The sequence below is a fragment of the Macaca nemestrina genome, chromosome 18 (genome assembly GCF_043159975.1).
Source record: "Macaca nemestrina isolate mMacNem1 chromosome 18, mMacNem.hap1, whole genome shotgun sequence".
In the NCBI taxonomy this organism is placed as follows: Eukaryota; Metazoa; Chordata; class Mammalia; order Primates; family Cercopithecidae; genus Macaca; species Macaca nemestrina.
The window spans coordinates 15,719,191-15,736,001 of NC_092142.1; the positions used below are offsets into that span (position 1 = coordinate 15,719,191).

Below are 16,811 nucleotides of genomic sequence, written 5' to 3' on the forward strand. Positions count from 1 at the left end.
TTTATCATATCATCATTATTATTATTATTTGAGACAGAGTTTTGCTCTTTTGGCCCAGGGTGGAGTTCAATGGTGCGGTCTCTGCACACTGCAACCTCCACCTCCCAGGTTCAAGAGATTCTCCTGCCTCAGCCTCCCAAGTCACTGGGATCACAGGCACCCGCCACCATGCCTGGCTCATTTTTGTATTTTGAGACAGGGTTTTGCCATGTTGGCCAGGCTGGTCTCCAACTCCTGACCTCATGATCCACCCGCCTTGGCCTCCCAAAGTGCTGCGATTACAGGCGTAAACCACCGCACCCGGCCCTTTTATCATATTATTAGTGTGTGTGTTGACTGAGGGTGATTCCGAGAGGTAGGATAGAGTTTCGCTCAATGGGATGATCCGCCATCCTCAAATTTCCTTTCTGATTTTCCTGCTTTTAAAAATATCCATTCAAGGCCAGGCGTAGTGGCTCATGCCTATAATCCCAGCACTTTGGGAGGCCAAGGTGGGAGGACTGCTTGGGCCCAGGAGTTTGAGACCAGACTGAGCATCATAGCGAAACCCCATCTCTACAAAAATAAAAAATAAAAAAAATTAGCTGGGTGTGGTGGTGCATGCCTGTAGTCTCAGCTACGCAGCAGGATCGCTTGAGCTTAGGAGTTTCGGGCTGCAGTGAGCCATGATTGCACCACTGCACTGCAGCCTGGGCAACAGAGCAAGACCTCATCTCTAAAACAAAAAATAGCAAAATAAAATAAAAATAAACGTCTTGGTAGCTGGTTTACCTTCCAGTTCTGAAATCATAGATTCATGCTTGTTTTTCAGCTTGGTAAGATTCTTGGCCTTTTCTTCCTCTTCGGCAAGATTTGTCGTTAAGTCACTGATCCTCTCTTCAAGGAGTTTTCGTTCCTTTTTGGAGAAGGAGAAAGAGCTATCTTTAGCATTTTTCTTTTCTTTAGAATCTATGTTTCACTTTTAGTCATTTCCATATAAACAATTGAAAGAAAAACCCACATTATAACAAAATACAACTATAGCTTTAAATGGTAAAGAGAAGTCCCTTAACAATTTCCAAAAATTGGCCATATCTCATCTCATGCCAGTCTGTCCCTCACATTGTATGGTCAGCTAAAGGTACCCTCCTTCCATTCCTGCCACTGGCCAGCTCTTCCCTGCCCCAAGGCCTTTGCACAGTGGGCCAACCAGCTGAGATGCTTTTCCACTCCCCTCCAACTGCTCCTTCATCTTTAAGTTTCTGCTTAAATGTCACCTCCTCCAGGACACCTTCCCTGAATACCCTTCCTCTATCCCCCACTGCCCTTTCCTTTTCTCTTTTTCCTCTCCCTTTTTCCTTTCCTCTTTTTTTTGAGACAGAGTCTTACTCTGTCACCCAGGCTGGAGTACAGTGGCGCTATCTCAGCTCACTGCAACCTCCACCTCCCAGGTTCAAGTGATTCTCCTGCCTCAGCCTCCCGAGTAGCTGGGACTACAGGCATCCGCCAACGCACCCGACTAATTTTTTGTATTTTTAGCAGAGATAGGGTTTTACCGTGTTGACCAGGCTGGCCTCCAACTCCTGACCTCAGGTAATCCACCCGACTCAGCCTCCCAAAGTGCTGGGATTGCAGGCATGAGCCACCGCCCCTGGCCTGCCTCACTCATAATATGGTGAATGTTTCCTTCGGAGCCCTGATCGCCATGGCAAATCATGGTTATTTGCCATCTCACTGGAGGGTAAGCCCCATGAGGGCAGGGTCCTCCTTCACCATGCATACCTGCATCGAACACAGATCCTGGCTCACAGTAGGGGCCAAGTTGACATCCAGCTCAAAGAACTAAAAGCAGGTCACCCTCGTGGGGCTGGTTAGTGACGACTGACTAGGGTGACCAGCTTGTCCTGGTTTTCTAAGGGCTTTTCTGCTTTGAGAACTGAAAGTCCCAAATTCCCCAAATCTCCCTGATCCTGGTAAGCCTGTTGTTTTGAATGCAGAAACTTGATTCCACTTTTTTTTTTTTTTTTTTTTTTTTCTGAGACAGAATCATTCTGTCACCCAGGCTGCAGTGCAGTGGCACAATCTCAGTTCACTGCAACCTCCGCCTCCCAGGTTCAAGTGATTCTCCTGCCTCAGCCTCCCAAGTAGCTGGGATTACAGGCACCGGCCACCATGCCTGGCTAATTTTTGTATTTTTAGTAGAGATGGAGTTTCACCCTGTTGGCCAGCCTACTCTCAAACTCCTGACCTCAAGTGATCCACCTACCTCGGCCTCCCAAAGTGCTGGGATTATAGTCATGAGCCACCGCACCCGGCCGCTACTCACTTTTGACAATTTATTGTTCTGATCATCCATGACCAGGATCTCATCCTCCAGTTTCTTGATCTTGGCTTCGGCCGTGACCTTCTCAAGTTGCAGCTTCTGCCTGGCAGCTTCCTCCTCCTCTAGCTGCTCTTCAAGGTCCTTTGTTGTGGAGGGAAAAGAGTAACAGCTTTGGTTATAACAAATTTACTCTCGTGGTGATCTGGAGACTAGTGAATGCAGGGGGTAGGCCTGATGATGCCCAGAACTCTGCAGCTTCCTAAAAGGAAGAAATAAAGGCCTGGTCATGGTGGCTCACGCCTGTAATCCCAGCACTTCTGGAGGCGAAGGTGGGTGGATCACTTGAGGTCAGGAGTTCAAGACCAGCCTGGCCAACATGGCGAAACCCTGTCTCAAAATACAAAAATGAGCCAGGCATGGTGGTGGGCTCCTGTAATCCCAGCTACTCGGGAGGCTGAGGCAGGAGAATCGCTTGAACCCAGGAGGCAGAGGTTGCAGTGAGCTGAGATTGCACCACTTCACTCCAGCCTAGGCAACAGAGTGAGATTCCGTCTCAACAAAACAAAACAAAACAAAACAAAAAAACCTGGGTAAGCTCCTCTGCTTCGTGGAACCTCAATCTCCTCATCTATAAAATGGGCACAGTAGGTACCACGGTGGTTTTAAAATCGATCCACAAATTCTTTGCTACTCCAAAAAGGTGGAGCCTAATTCTCCTCCCCTTGAGTGAGGGTTAGATTTGCTTCTAACAACAACAACAACAACAAATCAGGAGGAAGTGATGGAATGTAACTTCAGAGATTAGGCTATAAAAGGTATTGTGGCTTCCTTTCTTCTCTCTCTCAGATCACTCCTTCTGGGGGAACTCTGCTGCCATGTTGGAAGGACACTCAAGCAGCCCTGAGGCAAGGCCTTCACGGTAGGGAACTGAGGCCTCCTGCCAACAGCTGTGTGAATGAGCCAAGTGAAAGTGGGTCTTCCAGCCCCAGATGAGCCTTCAGCCTCAGCCAACACCTTGACTGCAACCTCATGTCGGACCCTAAGCCAGAACCACTCACCTAAGCCACTCCCAAATTCCTGATTAGGCAAGATAAACACTTTTTATTTCTAGCTGCTGAGTGTGGCATATTTTGTTATGTAGCAATAGCTAATAAATACAATTATCCTCCACTCAGGCTTGCTGTCAGGAGAAAAGGGGTTAGCACATGCAATGCAGGGCAGTAGAACAGAGTGGGCTCGCTGCGCTCAAGTCCCAACCCCAGCTGTGTGGCCTTGATCAGATGACTGACCCTCACCAAGCCTCCGTCTCATCGTCTGTCCCAGCAGGGACACGTATCCCTGGATGCACCTCCACAGGCCTGCAGTGAGGGTCAAGTGATTTGCCTACCTACCACGGGCTGCCCCTGTGACAGCTTACCAGCATCTGCTGGGCCATCTTCTTCCTTTCAGCCTGTAGCTGCTGGCCCCTGTCTTCCTCCTCTTCCAGGCGGGCCTCCATCTCATGCAGTATCTCCTCCAGCTCCTGCTTCTTGGCCGCCAGCCGCACCCGCATCTCCTCAGCCTCTGCATACAGCTCTGTCTCTGCCTGCAGCTGTTCCTGTAGCAGGTTCTTCTCCTCGGCCAGCTGCACTCAGAGGGTGGGGAGGAGGCGGGTGAGCCCCACGGGGCCAAGTCCTGCTCCCCGGCGGCCCCAGCCACACATCCATACGGGTACCTGCGAGTGCTTCTGCTCCAGCTCCTTAAGCTCATTCTCTGCCTTCTGCTGCCGCTCCTTGGTCTTCTGCAGTTCATCCTCCTTGGCCTGCATCTCCTCCTCCTGCCGTGTCACCTGCAGCAGTGGCTTCACCTGCACACACATAGTCAGCCTGTCATTTGTTTTTGTGGCAAAGGGATATGTTGTCATAATAAATTTGATCGGTGGTTCTGAGCCAGGGACGATGTCGCCCCCACCGATCCCCACTAGGGGACACTGTCTGGAGACACTGGTGGTTGTCACAACTGGGGTGGGGGGTGGCTGTGGCATCCAGTGGGTAGAGGCCAGGGATGCTGCTGAACACCATACAGTGTGCAGGACGGCCCCCACAACAGAGAATTAGTCACCCCAAAATGTCAACAGTGGCAAGATTGAGGAACTCTAAATCAGAGCACCGGAAAAGGTGCAAAGTGAAAGGAAAAGGTCTCATCTTTCCCACTTTAGAACCATCCCAACAGAGAACTACTGCTGAAAAATGCTATTTACTTTCACGGACAAAAGGGAAAAGAAAAAATCTTTCATATCCCACCCACCTCCCTATCAAAGTCATTACTAACATTGTTTACATTTCCTTCCTGGCTCTTTTTCTATGTTTAAAAAACAGACTTAAGACCGTGCTGCCTAGTGTTAGCGGCTGCTTTTATTATTTAAAATTGTAAGATACAGCCAGGCACAGTGGTGCATGCCTGTAATCCCAGCACTTTGGGAGACCGAGGCAGGTGCTTTAGCCCAGGAGTTTGAGACCAACCTGGGCAACATCATGAGACCCCATCTCTACAAAGAAAAGTAGCCAAGCATGGTGGTGTGTGCCTGTAGTCCCAGCTACTGAAGGGGCTGAGGTAGGAAGATCGCCTGAACCCTGGAGGTTGAGGCTACAGGGAACCATGACTGTGCCACTGGACTCCAGCCTGGGTGACAGAGTGAGACCCTGTCTCCACAAATAAAATTTTTAAAAAATTATATTTATCACCCCACGCTGTTACATCATTCTTACAACTTGACATAGCCATGTTTTTAAGTTAATGTATTTATTAAGAGATGGTCTTGTTCTGTCATGCAGGCTGAAATGCAGTGACACAATCAGAGTTCACTGCAGCCTTGAACTTCTGGCCTCAAGCGATCCTCCCGCCCCAGCTCCAGAGTAGCTGGGACTACAGGCACATGCCACAGTGTGCAGCTAGACAGCTAGGTAGATGTCTTTTTTTTTTTTTTAGCAGACCTATTCAGTATCCAAGCCATCATTTAAATAGCTGAAAACATTCCATTGATGGATGAACCATTATTGAACTCATCATTCAGCTAGGACCAGACACTGAAATTCTGCTATTGTAAATAAGGCCATAATGAATGCCCTTAACTGTTGATTTTCTTTTCTTTTCTCTCTTTTTTTTTTTCAGTTGGAGTCTTGCTCTGTCACCCAGGCTGGAGTGCACAATCTTGCGATCTCAGCTCACTGCAACCTCTGCCTCCTGGGTTCAAGCGATTCTCCTGCCTGAACCTCCTGAGTAGCTGGGATTACAGGTGCCCACCACCACATCCAGCTAATTTTTGTATTTTTAGTAGAGATGGGGTTTCACCATGTTGGCCAGGCTGGTTTTGAACTCCTAAACCCAGGTGATCCTCCCGCCTTGGCCTCCTAAAGTGCTGGGATTATAGGCGTGAGCCACTACACTTGGCTAAGACGATTTTCTTAGGATAGTTTTTCAGAAGTTGGTTCAGTGGGGATGAACATTTCCAAAAAGCAGCAGAGTCTCAATCTGTCACCCCGGCTGGAGTGCAGGCATGATCTTGGCTCAATGCAACCTCTGTCTCCTGGGTTCAAGAGATTCTCCTGCCTCAGCCTCCTGAGTAGCTAGGATTACAGGTGCCTGCCACCATACCCAGCTAATTTTTGTATTTTTAGTAGAGACGGGGTTTTGCCATGTTGGCCAGGCCGGTCTCGAACTCCTGACTGCAAGTAATCCATGTCCCTCGGCCTCCAAAAGTGCTGGGATTACAGGCGTGAGCCGCCGCCCCCGGCAGCATTCTTGAACCATCAGAATTACAGAACTGGAGAACAGAGTGGTCTCCAGGGCTATAAATGGGCCACATGAGGGATTCCAGTGCTGATGGAAATATTAATACTTTGTGTTAAGGTCCTGGCTATAGCCTATGTACCAAAGGACAGGGCCTCCTCGGGCCAGAGAACCGCCAACACGCAAGGTCTGAGTTGAAGCCCTCCATTCCGCGCCCACTTGTGACCACCTCCTTTCCCAAATGTGGAGGCTCCAGAGTGAAGAGCCAGGGCTGCGGGCCCCCGGGAAGGGGGCTGGGGCAGAGCACTCACTTTGGTGAAAAGCCTCCACCACTGCCAGTTCCGCAGCTTGAGGTAGGCGGCGCAGTTCCTCTGAATCACCTTCATGGCGGTCAGCTGCTGCTGCCTCTTGGCAAAAGCCCTAGGGAGTGGGGAAGAGAAGGGTGGGGGGGCGGTCATGAAGCCTCACCCTGCTGTCCACAGAGCCCTGCCCCACCGTATCCCCAACCTGCACAGGGACATGCCCCATTCTCCCCAGCTCAGGTTCTTCCAGAAACCCTGTGTGACACATGTTTTGTCTGGCTGCAAACAACTTAAATCATCTATAGGCCAGAGCCTTTCTCAGTGGACAAGGAAGACCCAGGGCTCACAACATGCCCTGGACTTAGCTGAGATCCAAACACCGCTCAGAAAACGCATCTATGTGCATCATTCCTAATGGGGCTTCTGTACACCCCGGCTGCACTAGCTGTTTCTGTTTTTTCTTTTTTTTTTTACTTTTTTTTTTTTGAGATAGGGTTTCACTCATTGCTGTCCAGGCTGGAGTGCAGTAGCACAATCTCAGCTCACTGCAACCTCCACCTCCGGGGTTCAAGTGATTCTCCAGCTTCAGCCTCCCGAGTAGCTTGGATTACAGGTGCCCACAACCATGCCTGGCTAATTTTTGTATTTTTAGTAGAGATGGGGTTTCCCATGTTGGCTAGGCAGGTCTCAAACTCCTGACCCTCAGGTCATCCACCCACCTCGGCCTCCCAAAGTGCTGGGATTACAGGTAGGTGCCACTGTGCCCAGCCTGCACCAGCTGTTTCAGACAAACCTTTTTTTTTTCTTTTTTTTCTTTTTCAGAGACAGGGTCTGGCTCTGTGGCCCAGACTGGAGTGCAGTGGTGCGATGGCTCACTGCAGCCTCAAATTCCTGGGCTCAAGTGATCCTCCTGCCTCAGCCTCCCAAGTAGTTGGGACTACAGGCACATGCTACCACGCCGAGCTAATTTTTAAAGGTTTTTTTTTTTTTCTAGAGATAGGGGTCTCGCCATGTTGCCCAGGCTGGTTTCAAACTCCTGGGCTCAAGCCATCCTCCTGCCTCGGCCTCCCAAAGTGCTGGGATGACAGGTGTCAGCTACCATACCCAGCCCTGTCAAACCCATTCTCTCCTGGGTTGTTTTAGGAATTTCAAACTGTGACCCTGAACAGCACTCTTCCCATTTAAGGGCTATCAGATTGAGAAACAGATAGAATAGTGAACGGAATTCTGTCTTCCCTGCTTGGCTGCCATCTTAGACATGGGAAAACTTTAAGAATCAAATTGTCCCAGTCATCCTGGAACCAGGAGGGACAGCAACAGGGAATTTAGTAAGGAAACTTGACAAGTTAGGTCTGTTGCGGAAGGACCAAGAGCTCCCAAATCTGGCCTTGACCATCTTGGGTCCATGTGTCAATGAATGAACCTGACACGTCAGGGTCCTGCAGGCGAGGGTGTGGTCTCTGCCCAGTGACAACACTAGCCCCAGATAGAGAGCGGCTCCACCTGTTCCTGCAGTCCCTGGGGTGTGACTTTCACTGAGGAACCCGAACCCTTCCCTGGCTCCCAGTCTTCACAGAACAGATGGGACATCACACCCTCTAAAACCCTGCCTTATAAATCCCATGGGGACATGGGTATCTAGACACGGTCAAGTCCTCTTTCCTTGATGCTTTATCCAATTCTAACATTTCTAGGCCGGGCGCAGTGGGTCACGCCTATAATCCCAGCACTTTGGGATGCCAAGGCGGGTGGATCACTTGAGACCAGGAATTTGAGACCAGCCTGGCCAACATGGTGAAACCTCGTCTCTACTAAAAATACAAAAATTAGCCCACTGTGGTGGCGGGCGCCTGTGATTCCAGTCACTCGAGAGGCTGAGACACAAGAATTGCTTGAGTCCAAGAGGCAGAGGTTGCAGTGAGTTAAGCCTGCACCACTGCACTCCAGCCTGGGCGACAGAGAGAGACAGAGACTCTGTCTCAAAAAGAAAGAAGGAAGGAAGGGAGGAAGGGAGGGACGGAGGGAGGGAGGGAGGGAGGGAAGGAGGGAGGGAGGGACAAACAACCACCAGCATTTGTGACCTGAGAACCACACACTGTTCTAAGCTCTCGTCATGCGTTATATCTTAGTGACACCTCATGAACAGCTCTCTGAGGTCAAAATGATTATGCTGTTTCCAGCTAAAAAAACTTGAAGCTCAGAGAGGTAGAGTAACTCGTCCAAGGTTCCTCAGCAGAAACTGGGGCATCCAGGATGAAAACCCAGGTCTAAAACTCATTCCCTTCCTGCACTCGTAACTGGTACATTTATTTAAAGTAGAAGCATTTCTTCCACCTCAAGAAAAAACTGTCACTCAGTCAATGATGCATAGTAAACAGGTGGCCTCTTAAAATTGCGCAATCAGAACAGAAAGGCCCCTGTTTGTGATTTGCGTTCGAGGTATTAGGATGCAGGAAAGCATCTTTACTTTCTGGCCAAGTAGCCACGACACATCGCCTGGAAGGCCATGATGACATCGGTGATCTTCAAATCTCGTTCCTCCTCCAGATGGGCCAGGACCCCAGTTCGGAAGAAGATTTTGCTCTGCCCTATCCTGTATAAGTTGGGGTCAAGTTCCAGGGCTTTGATCTGCAAAAGGAAGGAAAAGAAGAGCTCCTGATTTCTGCTGTGCCATCTGGCCAGTGATGACATGGGTAAGAACAGTCCCACCAAGAGCAGCAGGTGGCTTGCGGCCAGAGGTTGGGAGGTCTCTGGTGGACTTCTGAGCTCACCATGAGAATGCAGGCCTGCTTCCCGTCCATGAAGCCTTTGGGGATGGCATTCGCCGCCAGGATCTCGTAGCTTGAAACACAGAGCAGAAATCACCCCGTGTACCTCCAGCATCCATTCCTCTGCCCAGTCCCGCTCACCCCCTGCCCTACCTGGGCCAGACCTTGGGACTTACCGTTGGCGGAACTCCTGGAAGACGATCCGGTTGGGGAAGCCCTGCCGGCAGATGCGAATGCCTTCCAGCACCCCATTGCACCGCAGCTGCTCCAGCACCAGGAATGCATCCAGCTTGCCAGACTGCAAAGGCCAAAGAGGGCAGTGGATCCCTGGGGCCAGGACCCACGGTGCAGCAAAGCCCCAAACCTCCTACCTGGATATCCCACCTGGCCAGGCCACGAGGGTACCAACAGAAGCACCCAGGGAGAGCTCAGCTGAGGGCTGAGGGGCAAAGCAGTGCCCCCTCTCTGGGTTTTCATCTCTTTGCTTTGGCACTGGCTGCCTCATGATCTCTCTGGTTCTTGATGACACTAGCATCGCCTGGCTGAACTTGGGGCTTCCTCCTCATCACCTCCTCTCCCTGACTTCCTGTCCATCAGCAGTTTGATTGGTTCTAGCTCCCAAATATCTCCCAACCCCCCCACTTCTCTTCACCACCATTGTCTCCACTATCTTCTCCTGCCTGGACAACCACAGAAACCACCCACCTGGTCTTCTCTCTCCAGTCTTGCCTCTCCCCTCAATCCCCTCATTCGCTTTCCTTTGTTCTTTTTGTTTTTTATTTTTTGAGATAGGGTCCCATTCTGTCACTCAGGCTGGAATCCAGTGGCGTGATCATGGCTCACTGCAGCCTCAAACTCCTGGGCTCAGGTGATCCTCCCAAATCAGCCTCCCAAGTATTTGGGACCACAGGCATGTGCTACCATGCCTGGATACTTTTTTTAAATGTTTTTGTAGATACAGGGTCTTGCTATGTTGCCCAGGCTAGCCTTGAACACCTGGTCTCAAGTGATCCTCCCACCTCAACCTCCCAAAGTGCTGGGATTACAGGCATGAGCCAGCATATGTCCAGTCCCCTCATTCACTTCCTAAAACATAAATTGGACCATGCCATAGCCCTGCTTAAACACCCCCAGTGGCATCCCTAGACAGAGAAGGCCAAGCTCCAGAAAGAACACAAGGAGCACCACAATCTAGCCCCTGCCTACCCATTCAGCCTCATTCCTACCTCACACACCGTCTGATTCCTACCTCATGCCCTCACACATCTGCAACATGAAATGACCTATGTAGGATTTTCTTTTTTTCTTTTTCCTTTTTTTTAAAGATGGAATCTCACTCTGCTGGCCAGGCTGGAATGCAGTGGTGCAATCTCAGCTCACTGCAACCTCTGCCTCCTGGATTCAAGAGATTTTTCTCAGCCTCCTGAGTAGCTGGGATTACAGGCATGAGCCACACACCTGCCAGTATCTAGCATTTTCTTACCGAGATCCTTCATTTCTCACCTCCACACTCTTGCTTATCCTGGGCCTTCTGCTAGCGTGCCCTCCCTACCCTGCCTTCCTTGTCACCAAGTTGATGGCTACACATTCTTAAAGTTCAAGTTCACCAGAAGCTTTCTCTGAGTCCTGAGGCTGTGGGAGGAGCCCTGGCTCTTTGTTGTTCTCGTAATTGACCACATTCCATCACCATCATCGGCTGTGTGTTTACCTCTCCCCGTACAGCACTAGTGGCATCTTGGAGGGATTCTGTGCGGGGGGTTGAGGGACTGTCCTGTGCATTGTACAATGCTTAGTGCATCCCTGGCCTCTACCTACTAGATGCTGACTAGCAGCCCCCTCCTGGTTGTGACAACCAAAAATGTCTGTAGACATGTCCACATAGAGGAGACAATCACCCAAGGTGAAGATGCCTGCACCAGATTAAGAGAAACCCATAGGCAAGGACTACAATTTTTCTAACACTGTCTCCCCAGCACCCGGCACAGGGAGGAGCCCAGTGAATACTTCCTGGGCTAATGAATGAATGAGTGGCTGGATGTCCTGCACAGCAGCTCCACGGCTGAAAGTCTCTGGATCCGTCCTCCCTTCCTCCTTTGCCTCCAGGGATGGGTCTGAAATTCAGATAGCCTTCCCCGCATGGCAAATGGGGTCCTCGGGGTAGGTAGGGGCGGAGGGCGCCTAGGGGACGCTGTGACTGCTTGGGGGCGCCCTGGCTTCTGGGAGCCCCGGGGTCTGGGGGGCGGGCCTCACCCTCTTCTCGTGGTTGGGGATGATGCAGCGAACGAAGTTGGGCGTGGTGTTGCGCAGCGTGGTCATCAGCTTGCCCAGCTGCTCCTTGTACAGCTGTCCCACTGTACGGAACATGCCCTTCTTGGTCTTGGAGGCACTGGGCAGCGAGCTCTCCGTCATCTTGGCCATCTGGTCCAGTCCCACGATGCGGTCCACTATGGGGCACAGCCAGGTGGTATCAGCCTCTGGCCCACCCACCCCTAACTAGGCCAGAGGCCCAGACCCCGCCCCACCCACCAACCTGCCCACTCCAATCTTTCCATCCATCACCAATGCCTCCTTCAGCAGTCAGGGTTTCCAAGTACTGTCTATTTGGGAAATCCTGAGAGCACCTGAGTGGCAGAAAGAACAAATTCCCTGTGATGGAGTCACGCTGACCTAGGAGTCAAGCCTGCTCTTGCTGTCCACTCACCGACTAGCCTTGGCTTGGCACCATCCTGTGCCTCAGTCTCCCTTTCTACAAAACGGAGGTAATAAAACCATCTACCTCCTAGGGCAGGGATAAGAAAATAAGGCACAGAAGGCACTTATTCCCTGCTAGTCTCCAATCCTTCATCCACCAACAAATAGTTATTGAGGACCTGCTGTGCTCCAGGCCCTGGGGACACCGCCGTGACCAAAAAAAGACCCGGCCCTCTCACCCCACTTATATCACTGGGAAGGAGACAGACAGTGATCACATATGTTAAGTATAGAATATCTTGAGTAGTTAGGTGTGCTTAGAAAAATAAAAATAGGGTAAAGCAGAGAGAGAGTGATGAGGGTGGCTCTCTTAGATTAGGAGGTAGTGTGGTGGGATCTGCTAAGTTGCATATTTGAGCAGAAACCAGAAAGAAATGGGTGGGTAACAATGTAGGTATCCACAGAAGAAATATTCTGAGGCAGAAGATACAGCACACTCTCCAAGATAGAAGCCTGGCACATCAGTAAGTGCTCAACAAAAAGTAGGTATTATTATTATTATTTTATTGAGACATAGTTTCACTCTTGTTGGCCAGGCTGGAGTGCAATGGGCACAATGCCGGCTCACTGCAAGCTCCGCCTCCCAGGTTCCAGCAATTCTCCTGCCTCAGCCTCCTGAGTTGCTGGGATTACAGGCATGCGCCACCACGCCTGGCTCATTTTTTTGTGTTTTTAGTAGAGACGGAGTTTCTCCATGTTGGTCAGGCTGGTCTCAAACTCCCGACCTCAGTGATTCCCCCGCCTCGGCCTCCCAAAGTGCTGGGATTACAGGCATGAGCCACTGCGCCCAGCCATCGTCATTATCATCATCGCCACCAATGTTCTTTTTCTACCAGCCCAACAGATCCCGCACATGCCAAGCCCAATCCACAGGCCGTGGACAGCACCATTTCTTCATTTCTTCATCTTGGACTCAGTTAGATTCCGTGTAACAATCTCTTTTTTTTTTTTTTTTTGAGACAAGATCTCACTCTGTTGCCCAGCTGGAGCACAGTGGCGCGATCTCAGCTCACTGCAACCTTCACTACCCAGGTTCAGGTGGTTCTCCTGCCTTAGCCTCCTGAGTAGCTGGGATTACAGGCACCCACCAGCACGCCTGGCTAATTTTTGTTTTTATTTATTTATTTATTTATTTAGTTTTATTTTTTCAAGACAGAGTCTTGCTCTTTTGCCCAGGCTGAAGTCCAGTGGCGCAATATCAGCTCACTGCAACCTGCGCCTCCTGAGTTCAGGCAATTCTCCTGACTCAGCCTCCTCAGTAGTTGGGATTACAGGTGCCCAGTAGTTTTATGTATTTTTACCACTATGCCCAGTTAGTTTTATGTATTTTTAGTAGAGACAGGGTTTCACCACGTTGGCCAGACTGGTCTCCAACTCTTGACCTCAAGTGATCCTCCCGCCTCGGCCTCCCAAAGTGCTGGATTTACAGGTGTGAGCCACTGTGTGCAGCCTTATGCAACAATCTCTCTGCTTGTCTTTGAGAGTCTTATCTCTCCCACAAGACTGTGGGCCCCACAGGGGAGGGACTGCAGGCTTCATCGTGTTTCCTGGGGTGACACAGACCCAGGGTGCGATGCTGTTCCCTAGGGCCAGAGCCTGGCATACGGTTGGGGCACAGCTGGCCCCTCCTGGAGCCTTTTTTAGCTTAAAACAAGGGAAGATCAGTCCTATAAGCCCCAGGCCCAAGGGCCCTGTGCCAAGAACAAAACCTGCTGTGGACGCTGACAGCCAGGGACAAACAGCAAACCCCCTCCCCTCATGATCACTCCAGCAGCTCTTCCCAGGGATCATCTTCTCACTGGCTCTCAAAGGGAGCTGGAGTGTGGTCCGGCCCAGACCAGCAGCATCACCTGGGATGAACATTTTCAGGCCCGCCCCATCCCTGGCCCCAGACCTGCAAAATCAGATCTTAGGGTAGGCCCAGCCATCTGAGTTTTTAAAACCCCTCCAAAGAGGCCCAGGTGTGGTGGCTCATGCCTGTAATCCCAGCACTTTGGGAGGCTGAGGCGGGCAGATCACCTGAGGTCAGGAGTTTGAGACCAGCTTGGGCAACACGGGGGAACCCCGTCTCTACTAAAAATACAAAAATTAGCCAGGCATGGTGGCTTGTGCCTGTAATCCTAGCTACTCGGGGGACTGAGGCAGGAGAATCACTGTAACCTAGGAGGTGGACGCTGCAATGAGCCAAGATCGCACCAATGCACTCCAGCCTGGGTGACAGAGGAAGACTCTGTCCCTAAATAAATAAATAAAGCCTTCCAGGGGGTCATGATGCCTGCTTGAGTTTGAGCACCACTGGTCTAATTTAACCCTCACAATACCCCTAGTAGAGGTGGCAACTATTATTGTGTTTCCTGGTTTTACTAATGAGGGCAATGAAGCTTAATGACACTGAGTGACTCATCCAAGACCACAGAGCTAGGAGGTGGCAGAGACAAGATGCAGCAAAGTCCTTCTGACTGGACAGGGCAGTCTAACTCCCCCTGCCTGGCATGCTGTTTCTCCCGTCTATCGCCTGAGCCCTGACCTCAGGACCTCATCCCCTGGGGACATGTAGGATTGAGGCGCTCAGGGACGCCCATTCAGGAAGAGATTGTTTCAACAAGACATCACTCACCAGCACACGCCAATGCTCTTCCTTCCCCTGCCCCCATGCAAAGGCCTCCCCTCCTGGGGCAGGTGTGGGAGTCGGGGGACTTGGGTGTTCAGTTCTCCAGCTCAAAGCAGAACATGGACCTGAGCCCAGAAGGCCTTACCGTCCTTCCACAGGTCGGCCACAAACTTGTCAGAGGAGGCATTGAGCAGGGAAGTCACGTTGTCGTTCAGCGGGTCCATGTTCTTGGTCAGCCAGGCACTCGCATTGTAGTCCACCTGCCAACGACACCCTGCTGGTCAGAACCCCTGGGAAACTAGAAACTTAGAAACCAAGGCCAGGACCCCAGCCCTCCCATTGTCCTTCCAGATCTTCTGAGGTCAGAGAGGAAATGACGTTTATGACCACCATGATGGGACTCTGCAAACACCAATGAAGAGACCAACAGCCCAGGGACCTGTGCCCACATAGTAGGACACCAGCCAACGATAGCCATTGCTGGGAAAGCCTAGTTTCCATTCCATATTCTCCTACTAACGTTGCTGTGGTAGCCTCCCTCCTCCTAAGCCAGCACAGTGCCTGTGAGTTATACAAGATTAAGAGATTTCATGATGGCAGATGCCCTCCAGCCGACATGCAAAATTCCCCCCTCATCATCTTCCTGGTTTAGAAATTAAGCACGGCGGCCAAGTGTGGTGGCTCACGCCAGTAATTCCAGCACTTTGGGAGGCCAAGGTGGGTGGATCATTTGAGGTCAGGCGTTCGAGACCAACCTGACCAACATGGTGTAACCCTATCTCTACTAAAAATACAAAAAAAAATTAGCCAGGCACGGTGGTGCACGCCTGTAATCCCAGCTACTCGGGAGGCTGAGGCAGGAGAATCGGTTCAACCTGGGAGGTGGAGTTTGCAGTGAGCTGAGATTGCGCCACTGGACTCCAGCATGGGCGACAGAGTGAGACTCTGTCTCAAAATAAATAAATAAATTAATTAATTAAGCATGGCATCCTGTTTTCTACTCTCTAATGAGCATAATTTGTAACTCAGAGATCCTGATACATGGATATACAGAAAAAGGACATACAGGCTTTTTACATTCCTGATTCAAATGCTGACATGCCCAAAGCCCTAATTTTTATTGTGGTAAATATTAAATGAAAGGAACTGATAATACAGCTTTGCTGGGTTATTATGGGATGTGGGTTATCAGGATAATAGCTAGGCTTGATCTGAGAGAAGACTGAAAACAAACCCGCTGAAAAAAAATCCACTGATGAAGTAGGGAAAATAAAAGTATTGTCTCTATATGCTTAAAGGAACATATACTCCCTTGAATATAGGCTAGGAGTTGGGAAACTTTTGGTGAAGGCCCAGATAGTAGATATTTTTGGCTTGGCAAGTTGTACAGTGTTTTGTGTTCTTTTTATTTTGTTTTTGAGACAGAGTCATTCTCCGTTGCCCAGTCTGGAGGGCAGTGGTGTGATCTCAGCTCACTGTAACCTCCACCTTCCTGGGTCAAGCAGTTTTCTTGCCTCAGCCTCCTGGGTAGGTAGCTGAGATTACAGGTGTGTGCCACCATGCCTGGCTAATTTTTTTTTTTTTTTTGTATTTTTAGCAGAGATGGGGTTTCACCATGTTGGCCAGGCTGGTCTCAAACTGCTGACCTCAAGTGATCCACCTGCCCTGGTGCTGGGATTACAGGTGTGAGCCACCACGCCTGGCCAAGTCATACAGTCTTTGTTGCAGCTACTCAACTCTGGTGCTGTAGTACAAAAGCAGCCAGCCATAGACACTATGTATACAAACGGGCATGGCTGTGTTCCAATAAAACTTTATTTACAATAACAAGCTGTGGGCCAGATTGGATTCTATTGCCACCCCCTGGTAGAGAGCCCTGCCTGTTCCCATGATGCAGTGGGGGTACTGATGGGTCAATAGAATACTACAATTCTGCAAGCCAGACTAAGCTATGTCCTTTGTACATTATCCAGGACCCTTGAGAGCCATAGGGCAAGGGCCTATACAGTAACAGCCAAGGCATGTTGATGATGATGATGATAAATACAACTATCATAGATTTCCCTGGCCAGAGCTGGCTGGCAATAGCAAACCCAAGGCCGTGACATGGGAGATTTTTGTTGAAGCCAGGTGTGGATGTATTAGTTACCCCATTCCAGTTGGCCCTGCCTGTTGGGTATAACTTGTAGCAGGAAGGATTTAGAGTCCATACAAGAAAAGCAGGCTGAGGCCAGGTGCAGTGGCTCGTGCTCGTAATCCCAGCACTTCGGGAAGCCGATGCTGGGGGATTGCTTGAGCCCAGGAGTTCA

General features: G+C 50.4%; 1 protein-coding gene across 6 annotated transcripts in view; it reads right to left on the reverse strand.

The window, feature by feature from the left end:
- The window catches only part of LOC105467913 (myosin heavy chain 11), a 152,802-nt gene that overhangs the window by 35,893 nt on the left and 100,098 nt on the right, over positions 1-16,811 (reverse strand). For all 6 annotated transcript variants that reach the window (XM_071084164.1, XM_071084165.1, XM_071084163.1 and 3 more), the window contains 10 exons: positions 14,648-14,762; positions 11,391-11,584; positions 9,317-9,438; positions 9,144-9,213; positions 8,840-9,000; positions 6,382-6,490; positions 4,017-4,148; positions 3,720-3,926; positions 2,306-2,443; positions 772-895 (listed from right to left, as the gene is read on the reverse strand). In XM_071084164.1, coding sequence (XP_070940265.1) covers positions 772-895; positions 2,306-2,443; positions 3,720-3,926; positions 4,017-4,148; positions 6,382-6,490; positions 8,840-9,000; positions 9,144-9,213; positions 9,317-9,438; positions 11,391-11,584; positions 14,648-14,762 — 1,372 coding nt within the window. The remainder of the gene's footprint in view (positions 1-771; positions 896-2,305; positions 2,444-3,719; positions 3,927-4,016; positions 4,149-6,381; positions 6,491-8,839; positions 9,001-9,143; positions 9,214-9,316; positions 9,439-11,390; positions 11,585-14,647; positions 14,763-16,811) is intronic.